At 54.9% G+C, this 14149-nt stretch overlaps 3 protein-coding genes across 3 annotated transcripts in view; all 3 read right to left on the reverse strand.

Annotated features, from left to right (window-relative positions):
• The window catches only part of BUD13 (BUD13 homolog), a 7220-nt gene extending 5299 nt beyond the window's left edge, over positions 1–1921 (reverse strand). Inside the window, 3 exon segments of the mRNA XM_029283515.1 lie at positions 942–1026; positions 1332–1478; positions 1817–1921. Of these exon segments, the coding sequence (XP_029139348.1) occupies positions 942–1026; positions 1332–1478; positions 1817–1921 (337 nt within the window).
• A 1055-nt stretch (positions 1922–2976) lies between these two features.
• Positions 2977–7575, reverse strand: ZPR1 (ZPR1 zinc finger). The gene is made up of 14 exons (XM_015812877.1): positions 7453–7575; positions 7174–7335; positions 6855–6945; positions 6246–6316; positions 5629–5715; positions 5410–5532; positions 5225–5278; positions 5050–5116; positions 4777–4847; positions 4600–4689; positions 4393–4503; positions 4010–4096; positions 3835–3900; positions 2977–3274 (listed from the first exon to the last, which is right to left on the reverse strand). The coding sequence occupies exons 1-14, from the start codon at positions 7573–7575 to the stop codon at positions 3140–3142; spliced, it is 1338 nt and encodes a 445-aa protein (XP_015668363.1). The 3' UTR covers positions 2977–3139.
• A 1322-nt stretch (positions 7576–8897) lies between these two features.
• Positions 8898–10390, reverse strand: APOA4 (apolipoprotein A4). Its single transcript, XM_015812904.1, has 3 exons — positions 10339–10390; positions 9967–10093; positions 8898–9807 (listed from the first exon to the last, which is right to left on the reverse strand). The coding sequence occupies exons 1-3, from the start codon at positions 10388–10390 to the stop codon at positions 8898–8900; spliced, it is 1089 nt and encodes a 362-aa protein (XP_015668390.1).
• Positions 10391–14149: the final 3759 nt, after the last annotated feature.

Consider the following 14149-nt stretch of genomic DNA (forward strand, 5'->3'; position numbering starts at 1 on the left):
CTGGAAGTGTGGAGAGACCGTTGGGAATTACTACCACATGTGGTGGCAATGCCCAAAGGCACAAAAATTTTGGAACTTATTAAAGAAATGGCTGGAAGAAATTTTGCTAATAGATATAGAGGCCAAACCGGAATTTTTTTTATTGGGAATTATAGAAAGAAAATATAAGAAAGATACAAATTATTTACTACTGCATATATAGTAACAGCGGCACAAATAGCCTTCACTCAAAAATGGAAAGAGAAAGATACTCCAACCGAAGAGGAAATATTACTGAAAATTTTCAATTGTGCTGAAATGGATAGACTTACATGGGAACTCAAGAATAAAAGTGAAACTAAGTACTACAAAATCTGGGAACAATTTTATGATTGGATAGACAATAAGAGGGTAGCCAAGACAAATGTATAGTGTTAGAATAAAATATAGATTATATTTTATTATATTATATTTAAAAGATAAATAGATATACAGAAATAAGGGGAAAAGTGTTAATATATTATAAATAGTGAGCAAAGCTCAAGAACTATATGTCTATATGAGTACTAATACTATTGTAAAATGTCAGAAGATGTATGGAACCAGTGACATCTATGTCCAATGTGTTTTTAATTTTGTATTATTAATAAAAATGTATATTAAAAAAAGAGATTGTGTTAAATACCCCATACAAGACTAGGCAGAGCAAATTAATTCTACAAGCACATAATTTTCTTTCTTCAGATATAAAAGAACTACACATTCGGTAGTGCTTATTCTGTTCCACAATTCTTTTTCCAAACCGTTCCAGCTTTCACCTTTTAAAGCGTCTTTTCAGCCAGCATAACCTGAGTCCTTTTTGCTCAAAGCCTGAATTAGGTAGAGGGTACATGCAGTCAATCCAGCTCAAGTATCTCACGCACAATTAAACCATTCTCTCAGAGAAGCACCAAACTGCTAACCTCCTAATAACTTCCATTTGTTACTTGCTCGGAAAGCTTCCATCCATTTAACTTCATCTGGCCGTTCATCGATAAATTCAGCCACCTGGAAACAACAGATAAGACAGGCCTGTTTTTCTACACAGCTAAAAGCCCTCCTACCAAACAACCGGTTAAACAATTCCCTGAAGATCGGCCCCAGCAGGAGTCCAAAAGCTCGGAAGGCAAAAATCTCTGGTCCCGGTGACCGAGCCAGACTGGATCCTGCAACAACCAGTTAAACCGTTTCCACTCAATGGGGGGTGCTTGTCTGATAGCTTTGGTTCGACATTTGACCGGGCTACATAAACCAGAGTTGTAGCCACTCGCACTGCAGGCAACGGGCGAGGCTCCGGCCGCCTCGCTACTCACCACTGGCCGGTCACTCTCGTCCCCCTCCTCCTCCTCGGCCTCCCCCTCCTCGGCAGGCCGGCTCTTCCAGCTCACGTCGTCGTCATCCACGATGCGCATCCTGCGGGCGGGAGAAAGAGCGCCTTCAGCACCGGCTCAGCCTCGTTCCTAAGCGCGCTGCCCTCGCAAGCAGGAACCCGCGCGGGAGGAGAAGGCCCAGACCGGCCCGCCTTCGCCCCGGCTGGATCCTCGCAGTTCAACCAAAGGGACTCTCGCCGGAGCCTGCCTCCAGACGGCCCCAGCTGCCCCTTGAGGGAGGCGGCCAAGGGAGACCGACCCCCCCCCGGGCTTCTCGACTCTTCGCGGCGCCCACGCGCCACACCAGGACCCCCAGGCGCGGGGAGAAGCCCGCCGACCTCGCGGGACGCGAAGCAGCGGCTGGCCCAGGCCCGGGGGCGCCCGGGAATACCGGAGGTCCTCAAGGCCAAAATCACTCACCGGCCCGCCGCCCTCTTCTTCCGCCGCCGCTTCTTGCCCGCCTCGGCATCGCCGACCTCCAGGTAGCGCCGCCGCAAGTATTCGGCCTTTGAGAGGCTGGAGGCCGCCGCCATCTTCTCTTCGAGACCCGGAAGCAGAAGGGCAACCGTCGAGCGAAGCCTCGGAGGAAACGGCCCCTCTCTGTGGCCGTCTCCGGCGCACAAGGTCGCCCTCTGGCGGCGCCCGTGGCTGCCATCAACGCCCTCCGCATCCGGGGAGGAGGATGTTAATTTGACTGTTGCGAGTTGCTCACCGGGAGTGACGGGCAGGCTTAATTATGACTGTTGTTGCCAGTGAGTTGGCAAGATGCCCTCTGCAAGAGAGCTCAGTCTGCCTCTCAAGATGCCAGCAGAAGCTGAAAGGCAGCTCCCCCACGGCCCAACGTCTGACCGCCCCCTCCCCAGGCCCTGCTTCCTCACCCATCTCTGCCCCAGAGGGGCCAGTTCCAATTTCCCACCTTTATGGCAGCTGGCCTTCTTGAACAGGGAGCAAAGAATACAAGCCAGACCTGCAGCACAGCCCCAGAAAGCAGTAACCCTCCCACCATGTTGACCACCGAACTCCAAACCGTTTTAGCGATCCAAACGTGTTGCTTTGCTTGAAATTGGTGGAGCTGCTCCTTTCATCTATGTCATGAACCAGAGCCAGCTTTGGGGTTCACCCACATCCTCTAAGTTGCTCGGGAAGGGCAACCTGCAGGATGATTCGCTATGGGGGTATGCTCTCCGTCTATTGTTCCAGGGCCTTGGGTTCTGAGGGATTACAGATTGGCATCGGAGAGCTTTTGCTTACTGATCTGTTGCTTTTCTTGGTTAGGTATAATTTTTATTATTCCAGTTTTCACTTTAAGGGCCCAGAATCTCTGCAGAAAGGCCAAGCCAGGACATTGCCAACCTCTTGTGTTGCTGGGCTCCCAGTTGCTACAACCCCTGAATCCATCACTCGCACCAGCAGGGCCCAGGAGAGTTGTAGGAAATTATCAGCATGGCTATTGATAGTACAAGGGCGGCTTGCAAACTCTGAAATAGAAGGGTCGTGTAATTGCCCCCTTGGGCTCAAGATTTCCCCAGGAAAGTAGCAGGAAGCCAGAAGTCACCCTCCAGCTTCACTTTAAGACAAGGATACCGACTTCCCAGCTTCAGTTTTAATAGAGTCCAGCCAGCCTGACTTCTATGTGTGGGGCAGAGTCAGTCTTGACAACAAGCAATTTCTTGCCAAAGAAAAGCGGTCGACAAAAGCTTGAAACCCAACAGTCTAGTACTTTCCACACAGTGCCTTGCATGTCAACTTGGCTACTGAGGGGAAGACAAATCTGCCTGGTAGCCCTCTGTTCTCATGTCATTCAGGCCCAGCTCCTCATTCTGTTCGAAGCGCCGCTCGTATCGCTCCACATGCAACTCCGGGTCTTCTTCAGGAGCATAGAGATTCTGGAAGTGCAAAGGGGCTGCATCAAAAAAGACTACAAGGCAGCAGGCTGTGTACAATAAATCCCTGGGGTTTGCAATCTTTTGTCCAAATCCAGTACGATTCCTTTTAGGAACAGGATTGGGTTTATAAAAAGCCAAAATGAAAAGTGCTAAGAATCATCTACACCATTATTTAAAATATGCACAACACCCCCCTCATGCATCTTCCCTGGAAACACCAAGGTCAGCCTTCCCCAACACAACATTGGCCAAACTGCCCTGCTGGCATATCCAAAAATGCCAGAACAATAAAGGTGACCCTCACAACCCGGCAGTTCAACAATGGAGGCCAGAGAGGGTAGACATCTTGCCCACAGGGACATTCCATAGCAGAGGATGCTTGGAAACCCCACAGCCAGGTATAAACATACAGTATGTTTGCCCTTCATTGAGCCATTACAGGAAACACAAAACAGTTTCAATAACAAACAGTTGCCCACAAAAGAGTTACCCAATACCTCTTCTAAAACTGATGGTCCTTTCCCTCTTCCTCCCATGTTATTTGCATTGATTTGCATTACCTGAACGTAACTGTTTCCTGCAGGGTCATCCAGCACAAGATGTACCTTCATCTGCCCATCTACAATCTGGCAGAAAAAGAAAAGGGAAAACATCACCCGCCCAATGCAAGGCTCACCATCCCTCCTGCAGTGGACCTGCACCTGAGGCTGCTCATGGGGGGCAAAGACGGCCTACCTGCTGGAGCTTCCTCCCAAAGGCGCGCAGCTTGTCTGCTTTCTCGGGGCAAGAGCTGTCCCCCAGAGTGAAAGGGTTCTTCTCCACCTGCAGGAGACGCGGCTCGGGGTTAGGCCCAACGCGGGGAGAACGCCTTCAGGTCCCACTCCCCCAGACCACCCTAAGGCATCCCCTCTCTGATCAACAGGCCAAGCTTCCCAAGATCACCCTTGGAGACCCGGCTGTCAGCTCTCTGCCTTCTGCCCAGATGCCACAAGTCAAGAGGCAGGAGCAGCTCAGCCCAAGGTCAAGGCTTCTGTGCTCACTGCTGTTTCAGCTAATCTCCAGTTCCTTCCTTTTAAGAAATGTAATATGGGATAGGCCTCCAGTTATCGCTCACTCACCACAGCCTGGATATCCTTCAGCAACCCTTCAAGAGTGGTGAATTTTCCACCCAGACCTCCCATTCCTAACTCAAACTCCAACTCTGGGATCTGTATCATGCACGTTTCTGACTGCAAAAAAAGAGAACTTCATTTATTTCTGGGAGTGACTGGCTGCAGCTGTTTACAATAAGTGCAAATGTCAGAACTGATGGAAAAGAGCATCACCTTCAGGACATCCCTTGTCATGTCTGCAGGACCCGTCACATGAAGGGTTATCTTGGTACCCAAAGGCTCAATACCTCCCCCGGATTTCACCTAAGGCAATAAAGGGGGAAGGGGGTGTCAAGCAGTAACAGGGAGTAGAGCCCTTGGTGACCCGCCTTCCAGAACGAAAAGACTGACCTCGTTTGTTCTGTGCCCACAGGCATCGCAGTTTGTAGCCATGATGATGACTTCCTTGAAATGGGGAATCTCTGAGGAGAAGCAGTAAAGAAAAACTCCACCGCGCCGACCCAGCAGCCTCACTCCCCAGCCCTCTTGCTCTACACCCCAGGCCTTGCTTGGTGGGAGAGGAGGAGCCCGGTCAGCTCCTTCTGCCCTCCAGGAGCCAGTGCCCACACCAGGGGCCCCGTCACAGGACTACTGCATGCAGGCAAGCAACGTCTCAAAGGATACGCACCAGCTTCATGTTTGTGCTGGCGGGAGCGTTGCATTCGGGACAGTTGGTGCTGAACTGCAGTACCTGGTAGGAGAGAAGCCACACTGAGACGTCTCCGCTCCTGACCAGACAGGCGCCGGTCCAAAGGGGGACTCAGCCACCCAACTGCCAGCCCCTTCACCACCCGCTCACCTCGTTCCTCAGATCATCTGCAGAATCAGCGGAATCCTCCTCCAAGCCCTCTTCCTGGGGGGGGGAACAGAGGGGTCCACAAGGGTTCAGCATGCAGGCTGTCAGGGCTTGCAACAGAGTTTAGAGGCCACAGGAACAGCGTGGGGCTGCACCCACGCAAGACCTTTCCAAGCCCTCTCCGTTACCTCTATTCCAAGCAGAGCTGCTTGCTGGGCTGTCCTCCTGTAATGGGTGACCTCTAGAGCGTCATCCTTCTGTGGGGCGTGAGGGTTCTCCACAAAGCTGTTTCCTGAAGGATCATCGAGAATCTGGAGGGGGAAAGAGGTGCCACCAAAATCATTCTTTTGCCAGGATTAACAATGCCTGCAGGCAGAAGCTCCTCTCAGCACCCCACAGTAACTTACAAAAGTGAAAGTTGACTCCACTTCCTTCAGGCCTTTCAGCTTAGAGATGAATTCATCAATCTTTCCTGCCATTTCAGTGTCCATTTTCTATGGCCCAGAAATAGAAACCACTGACTTGATTTCCCAGTGGAAGCAGCACACAAAGACACGGGAGCTTCTAGAGTCCAAGCTGGGACTGTTCCTCTAGAAAGGCAACTCTGCAGTAAGAACCCTAAGCCACCAGTCAAAACCGCCAGGGCTTGTTCATTTTCTGGACTGGCTACATGCTGTACCCACCAAATTAAGACAAGGCAGGCCCTGGCACACAAGCAATTTCACTGTGAAATATTTAAGGGTGCCACAAAACTCCTTGGAATTCCTCCCAGGTGAAGCTATCAGAATTGCAGCCAGCCATGTGAAAACAGGCAGATGACAATCCTGTCCTGTTTCACTTCCCGAGGGGGGCTTCAAACACCAATAATTTACTAATGAACAGGAGATCTAGCTAGAACAGCCACCAGTTTTTTTCCCCAGATGGCAGGAAGCCTATCTGCAATTAACACAGCCAAATGCCAAGCTAGAATGTTGCCCCGTGTGAGGGAAGCGCCCCCCCTCCCAGATTCTTTCAAGCAGCTTACTCTGCGCTCGGGCTGATCCTGCTCCAGTCCTGCTATGGCTCTGTCAAGGATCCCTTCCAGGGTTGTAAGAACTGGTGGGAGGGAAAGGGGGAAAACACTGCCATGATTACTCCATGCTTCCAATCACAAGTTTCTTCCACCCAGAAAAGGAAAATAACTATCCTATTAAAAAACAAACACAAACTAATAATATGGCATCCTGCCAACCACCAGATCCTCTGGAGGAAGCCAGTGGTCAGAAAGAAAAGGCTGTGGCTTCTGTCCCTCAAAAGGTGGCAACACACACACCAGGCGCTCTCAAGCCCCCTCCCCCTTGTACCCTAATTCCAGTCGGCCTGGAGAAACGGCAGCAGATGGCCTGAGCTCAGCCACACAGATTAAAGCCGCACTTTCTTGGAGCCAAAAAGGAACCCAGCTTGCAAAGAAGCCAACGCTCCCCTCCTCAGACCCAAAGAAAGCTAGCTGGGGGACCAAAGCACCTGCTTACGGGAATCGCCCTGCAGCAGAGACCCCTGGCAGCTCTGCCCTGCCCGGCCCGGCCCTCCCCCTCCCGGTGCTCTCCCGTGTCCCCCTGCCCCAAGACGGGCCAGAAGAGGGCCTGGCACCCACCTCCCTTCTGAGAGAAAGCCGGGATTTCAAAGTCCAGCTCTGGCACCCTGGCAGTGGCGCCGTCTGTCTTCACCACGGCCCTGTTCAAGTCCTGGAGAGAAGCGGGTCAGCAGAGGCTGCTCTGCCCCAGGAGGACCCAGCCAGAAGCCCCGGGCAGCCCCCAGGCCTCCTCCGTCCACAGCCCCCCCTTCGAAGGCTCTGCCCGAGGCCCGCCCTTCCCCTTTGGGGGGGGAGAAGGGGGGGTCGCCTTGGGCGCGGCCGCAGGACACAGGAGGCCCGGGGGCGTGGCCAGGGCGTCCCCGCCCCGCAGCGAGCCCACCTGCCGGCTCCTCACGGCCAGCGCGTAGCGCACCCCCCGCGCCTGGATGCGCCCGGCCGACTGGACCTCCGCGTTGCTCCAGCCGCAGCTGCCGCAGGCGAAGGAGCCCACGATGACCTCCCGGAAGAAGGGGATGCGGGTCAGCAGCAGCCGCGTCACGCCCTGCGGGGAGGGAGGGAGGGGTTGAGGCCCGGCCGGGCTGCCCCGCGCGGCAGGCGGGACCCCCCCGGGACCCCCGGGCAGCGCCGCCCCGCCCCGCCCCGCCCCGCCCGCCCTCACCCGGCGGAAGCAACCCATGCACAGCGACTCCAGCTCGGTCGGCAGCTGCTCCTCGTCGTCGGCGCTCAGCGGGCGGAAGAACCCCACGGCGGCCCCCGCCGGCTCCCGGCCCACCGCCGCCATGCCGCCCGGACCCTCCGCGCCGGCTTCCGCTTCCGGCGGAAGAAGAACGCTGGTGACGTCACTCGCCCCCCCCTCGCGCCCTGCTGACCTGGCTGCGAGCGTCAAGAGGCGGCCCGCAGGTGCCGCTCCCTTCCTCACCGGGGGGGGGGCTGCGTGTCGGGGTCGCCCGGGGACTCCTATGCGGAATGACAGTGACCGAGTTGGAAAGGGGGACCTTGGAGGTCTTCTAGTCCAACCCCCTGCCTGAGCAACAGACCGTACAGAATTTCAGACAAGCGGCTGTCCGGTCTCTTCTTGAAAAGCCTGCAGTGATGAAGCCCCCGCAGCCTCTAGTGGCCAGCTGTTCCGCCGGCTGATTGCTCTCTCTGCCAGGAAGTTCCTCCCCCGTGCTAAATTGCTTCTCTCCTTGCTTACTTTTCCTCCGTTGTTCCCTGTCGGGCCTTCGGGTGCTTGGAGAATAGGCTGACACGCACAGCCCTCCTTTGTGGCGGCCCCAGAGATATTGGAAGGCTGCTCTGGTGTCGCGCCCAGCCCTTCTCTTCCTTAAACCGGACATACCCATTCCTGCAGCCGTCCTTCCTATGTTTCAGGGGGCCCCCCCGACCCTCTTTGTGGCTCTCCCTGCCATCCTTCCAGAGTCCCAGCATCTTTTTTATAACCCGGTGACCAAAACCGGACACAGCATTCCAGCTGGGGTCTTTCCAAGGCCTTATCAATCAGCAGGGGCCCTTCACGTGATCCCTGAGGCAAGGCGGGAAGCCAGTGAGAGAGGCGGGGGTCCAGGCGAGACGCCCGCTGGGAAAGGGCCAGGCAGTGGGAAGCCCGCTCCCTCGGGCAGGCCCACCGGTTCGAGGCCGCTGCCATCCGTGGGGCCGGGGGGCCGCTGCATGCACGACCTGCGGTGGGACCTTGGTGCCCCTTCCTGGGTGGGGGTCTCTGCCCATAGCCACGTGCGGCCCTGTCGCCCCCAGATTGGGCTGCTGCCATGTGGTTGTGCCATCGGGCTGCTGTTATTTAGCTCTGCTGCTTTTCTCAGCCTCTTGTTTTTTCTTTAAAATGTTTTAAAATGTTTATTAATATTTTATAATGTTTTATTGTGTGTGCCACCTCAAGTCACAAAAGCGTGGGATGGGCAGCCCTGTGCAGTTGAGGAATAAATAAAACCTGATGGAGAGCCCCTTCCCCCAGCACCCCTCCCTGCTTGCCCTCCTGGCTCCCCCCCCCCATCGCAAGAGACAGAGCCTGGAGGGTGGCTGAGCAGTTCTTTTATTTCAAGCACAAAGTCTTGGGGTCTCCTGGAAGAGCTGCAGGGCTCCCCTCTCTCATGCTTCCTCCGGGGTGAGAAGTAGGCGCTCCTCAGTCTCCCGGAGGCTGTCTGTGAAGGCGATGATCTGCTCCCTGACTTCCTTCTCCAAGAAGCTCAGGTGGTCCTCCACCCCGCTAGCAGGGTCTTGCAACCTCTGGCCCAGCTGCTGCACTTTTCCCACCACCAGCTGGTTGAAGCTGTCCCCGAAAGACCCCACTTGCTGGCGGAACTCCTCAATCTGCTGCCCAGCATCTTCCTTCAGGCTGTCCAGGCGGGACACCAGGTCTCCCTGCAGAAGCCCGTCGAGCCGTCCCTGCAGCCGCTCAGCTTCTTCCTGGATCTTGTCCCGCAGGGCCTCCGCGCTCCTCGCCACCCGGAAGGAGAGCTCTTCCAGCTGCCGCCTCAGCTGCTCCGGCGTGGTCTGGGCGTAGGGGGAGAGGCGCTTGTGCAGCTCCTCCACCGCCTGGTCCACCTTGGCCTTTACCTCTGCAGGAAAATGGCCCAGCTGCACCTTGATGTCTTCCATCTGCTGGTTGACGGTCTGCTGAAGCCTCTGGACGTAGGGGGAGAGGGTGGCTGGGTCCCCCACATTCTCCTTCAGCTGGGCCTGCAGCTCTTGCACCAAGGACGCCAGTTGCTGGCTGATCTGGGTGGCCAGGATGTCTGTTGTTGCTTGCAGCTCCTCGGCGTGGGAGGCCAGCTGGACTTTCAGGTTCTGGGCAATTGTGGTCACCTGGTTCTGGACATCTGCTGAGAAGGGACGGATATCCGTCTGCAGCTGCTCCAGCTCTGTCTTGATCCTCTCCTTTATCTTTTCCCCTTCTTCGCTTAGCTGGGCCAGCAGCTGTGTGATGTACAGGGGCATCTTTTTCTGCATTTGCTTGGAGTAGGTGTTCATGGCCTGGAGGTTGTCCTGGATCAGGACCCTGGGAGAAAATGGGAGGGAGATTACGTCTCATCCCTTTTTGCCTGATCCTCTCCTACTACAGCCGCACCTCCACAAGTGGGCCTCCCCCATCTTAGCGCAGGAGAACCTCCTGGCTCCTTTGAAATGGCTTTAAGCCTAGGCTTTATTGGCAACTCACGTGAACTGCTTGCTGATGTCCGACTGCTGGGCCTGTCTCAGGGTCTCCTCGACATTGCTGCTCAGCTGGGTGAAGTACTGCCAGACCAAGTCAGTAAGCTGTTGGGGGGTGGGACTGTCTTGGGCCCCTACAGGGAATGAGGAGAAAAAGGAGAATGAGGGGCAAAACCAAGGATGCATTTTTTCTGCAGCACCCCATCTCTGTCTGCAGATCTGAGCCACGCAGCATCTCTGGATGTCTTCAGCCCAACCTCTCCCTACTTCTTGGAGGCAGCCAATTAGCAGAAACACCCCAGCCCGAGAAAGCCCGAGGAAGGGTGGAGGAACTAAGGCTGTGTGCAATTAAAAGTTGGAGATGACGAGATCCTGATACCTGTGGTGGCAACCAAGAGTCCGAGGAGGAAAGCAGCTGCCTTCAGAGACATGGCAGATGGCAGGAAACGGCACACAAAGCCTTGTCAGCAACAGACCTGTGGAGAAGAGGCAGAGGTGACCCCTCCTCATGGCAGCCCTTTGCCCTGGGACTGTGCTCTGCGTTGGCTCCAGTCCTGCAGCATCACCTCAACAAGGATTTTGGGCTCCCCCAGGCCAAGGCAAAGGAAGCCAGGAGCTTCCCCCCAGGGGGGAACCAGATGCCTCTCAAGCTGGCGTGAGGCAAAGGCAACGGCAGCCTCACCCAGCCCACTTCTTGCCTGATAAAGCACCCAGGGCTGCCCATTCCCACAAAGAAGCCCAAGTGCACAGCCTGCCCAGCCCAGCCCAGCCATCCCCCTCGGCCTCCATTTGCAGCCAGGGCTCACCTTCTGCAGGAGAGGCTTCTTCTGCTCTGCAGCTCTGCCTGGGGAGCGTCTCTGTATTTATATTCCTGGGATGGCATCTTCTTGCATCCACGCAGGCTGATGACACCTCCTTGAGCTCTTGGACTTTAGCAGGAATGTGACGTGGAGGCCTGCATGGCCACAAGGTTGCCGGTTATCTGCAGCTCCACAGGAGAGTCCTTGCACGGTGCCCAGCCTCTGCCAGCAGGGAGAAGACAGCACATCCCTGGCCAGGTCTAAGGTGGGGAGAGCAGGAAATGAGCAAAATGTAATATTATAATAACAATAAAATAAGAGGTCAGGAATGGGAGCAACCTGATAGGGGAGAAGGCTGCTCAACAGGAATCTCTCCTGAAACCCCCAGACCTGGAGGCCCTTTTGCCTGGAGGGGGGGCAGGCCAGGAGTCTTCAGTGGGAATGGATAATCTGAGCTATTTTCACACACCCCTCACCCCCATTTGCATTAGCAAAAGAGCTTAGCCACAAAGATTATGTGGCTGTCCTGAGCCTCCTGTGGTCCCTCTGGAAAAACACATTAGACCCCTTGCCAGGCTGCAGCTGGGAGGTCCTGGCCCTCTGGCCAAGGTCTGGTGGGCTGGCTTTCCTTAGACCAGGGGTGTCAAACTCAATTTCATTGAGGGCCGCATCAGCATTGCGGTTGTCCTCGGGGGGGGGTAGATGTGGCCAGGGTGGGCGCGGCCAACTGGGTGGGCATGGGTGGAGTGTGGCCTACTGGGTGGGCATGGCCAGCTCTATTTCGCATCAAGGGTGACTGTGGGGGCCTGGGCAGGAGTGGGACGGATCTGAGGGTCTCAGGCAGAAGGGGGTGGGACTAGGGCAAGCGCCAAGGCATGGTCCACTGGAAGAGCCTGCTGAAACCCCTCCCCTGGAGCCCATCAAGCCAGATATGGGAAGTAGGCAAGGGCCATTTGTTGGCCACTTCCAGGCGATGGTCCATTTCTTCATTCCTCACAAAGGGTGACACCTCCCCAGTATGCACCCAGGAGGCAGGGCAGACGCAGCAGGGGCTGGTTCCTCGCTGTTTCCAGATGGCCTTGTGGAGCTAAGACTGAATGCGTTTCAGCATAGATGGCCACCACAAAATTGTACATTGGCTTCCAGCCGGCCTGGGCCAGGGCCAAGGCAGCAGGGGCCGTTCCCTCACTGTTTCCAGGATGGCTTCGTGGGCCACATGAAACGTCGCAGGCCGCATCCGGCCCCCGGGCCTTGTGTTTGACATGTCTGCCTTAGACTCAGCATGGAATTAAAGGGTCATCCCAGGATGTCATCCTACCTGCACTCAAGGCTTCCAAACTACAACATCCCACAGCACACTCCACACGGCTGAACCCACGGGTGTCTGGTACACTAGTGGACCCCACCCCTTGGCCCTATCACCTTCCGTAGAACAGGGCTTTTCAACCAGTGGTACGGGTACCACTTGTGGTACATTGGCACCTGGCAGGTGGTACGCGACCATCCTAAAAAAGTGGTAGCAGGGGAGGGGAATGAGCTGAACCGGTGGCAGCACCACACAAGCCTGAGCGAGAGATGGCTGGAGCTGCAGGGCTGTCAGGGCTCAGCGGAAGCGCCAGGATCAGTGCCAGACTCCAGCTGGAGCTCAGAGCTGATCCTGGTGCTTCTGCTGAGCCTGAAGAAGCACCAATCAGCTGGAAAGCGGCACTGATCCTGGCAGTTCTGCTGAGCCCATAAGAAGCGCCAATCAGCTGGAATGTTGCAGTATCTCCAGGGTCTTGTGATTTACATTCAGATGCTTGGCAACGGATTCATATTTATGACGGTCACAGTGTCCCAGGGTCATGTGAAGTGACCAAAACCTGCTGCAACCACCCAGCAGACGGGGGGAACCAAACACCCCCACCCCACCCCCACTGCCAATCCTCAACAGAAATGCTCACAACAATGAAAACCTCGGACAGGAGGAAGAGCGTGGCCGGGTGGGCAGGCAGGTGTCTTGCTCAGCTGTGGCTTGGGGGGCACTTTTTTCAGTGCCATTGTAACTTTGAACAGTCACTAAGCGAACTGTTGTAAGTCAAGGACTACCTGTACTTTTATCACTTTTTTCCTTTTTTTGGGGGGGGGGGTCATCAAGTTTTTGACACCTTGTTAGGCGACTGGTGGTACTCGGATGTTGCCATATCCTAAAAGTGGTACAATGGGTGAAAAGGTTGAAAAGCCCTGCCGTAGAAGAGTGGAAAATCACAACTTCATTGGGGGGCTCTGGCCAGCAGGTGGCAGTAGAGGGAGAGTCCAGAATCGGTGAAGGAATTCCAAGGCCCCCGCCCTGCCAAGAGGGCCCAGGAGGGGGAGGCCCCAAAGCAACGGAGCAGGCAGGAGGTCCAGCAAAGCCTTCGGAGCAAGCAGCCTCTGCCCAGAGAGGCCAAAGGGACACTGGGACCCTCATCTTCCGGGACATTGGATGGCTTTGTGTCTGCCGGAAGCCACTTGGGGTTCAGCACACATGAATACGAAGTGAGACCCGCACCCCGTGCCAGTTGCATTGTTTCCCTTTTCAGATTTGATGCCTTTCAGTTTCATCATGGGACTCTGTTTACACAACCCATAGAACTGTGATCCACCGGCCGTGGCACGTTCTGTGAACTTGGCTCGGTGGCTCATTAGTCTGTGGATTAGAACAGATTAGACGGCATCTTTCAAAGTGAGCTTTTCTCAGGTGTGAAGAGCCCCCAAATCAGGACTGGACACACTCTGGGTCTGCCCTGTGAAGCTGCCGGGAGCTCTAGGGCAACACGGCTAGAATTTGGCCAGAAGCAAAGGGATCACAAACCTTCCTCTTTTGCACCATCTCTCCTTGGCAGAGGGAAAAAGACCCTTCCGGTTTACAGAACACAACACAATCTGATGACAGCCACCCCAGAAAAATCTAAATGGGTGAAGGCTTCCTCCAGAGACAGTGTCCTTTATGGTGCCTATGCAATCAACAAAAGATTCTTTCGAACACTTGTGCAAATTATTATGTGGGGTTTTGTGGCCAGCATGAATATCACATAAGCAGAAGGTCTGGCTGTTTTACCCATTTGGGGCCCTAATGCACCCCATTTTCAGTAGGTTAAAAGCTTCGCTCCCAAATCCTGCCGGTCAAATGGTGCTAGTGATGCTTTCCAATGGAATGTGAGAAAGTCCTGGTTGGGGAAATAATAAATTGGCTCTCGTCCAGGTCAGGATGAAGGCAGAAGAGGCCATGTAGGCAATCAAAAGCTGACTTTCCAAAATCCTCCCAGATGCCTCTCTTCCCACCTGTTCCCGTCTGGCTTTGCTGAGATGGAGGCTTGTCTTTGCAAGCTTCCACCCAGGTTCTGCATGCCAGGCCCACAACTATAATGT

This window comes from Protobothrops mucrosquamatus, unplaced genomic scaffold, assembly GCF_001527695.2.
Source record: "Protobothrops mucrosquamatus isolate PMUCROS unplaced genomic scaffold, P.Mucros_1.0 scaffold115, whole genome shotgun sequence".
In the NCBI taxonomy this organism is placed as follows: domain Eukaryota; kingdom Metazoa; phylum Chordata; class Lepidosauria; order Squamata; family Viperidae; genus Protobothrops; species Protobothrops mucrosquamatus.

Bases quoted from the DNA above. Each gene is read 5' to 3' on its own strand.
- ZPR1 (XM_015812877.1), bottom strand. From the start codon at position 7,575: ATGGCGGCGGTGGGCCGGGAGCCGGCGGGGGCCGCCGTGGGGTTCTTC. The intron at 5,533-5,628 runs GTAAGTTACTGT...TTCCCCCTCCAG, and splicing joins TGGAGTCAACTTTCACTTTT to ATTCTCGATGATCCTTCAGG. The intron at 4,504-4,599 runs GTGATGCTCTTT...CTTTTTTTGCAG, and splicing joins TGACAAGGGATGTCCTGAAG to TCAGAAACGTGCATGATACA.
- APOA4 (XM_015812904.1), bottom strand. From the start codon at position 10,390: ATGTCTCTGAAGGCAGCTGCTTTCCTCCTCGGACTCTTGGTTGCCACC. The intron at 10,094-10,338 runs GTATCAGGATCT...CATTCCCTGTAG, and splicing joins ACTCTTGGTTGCCACCACAG to GGGCCCAAGACAGTCCCACC. The intron at 9,808-9,966 runs GTGAGTTGCCAA...ATTTTCTCCCAG, and splicing joins GACATCAGCAAGCAGTTCAC to GGTCCTGATCCAGGACAACC.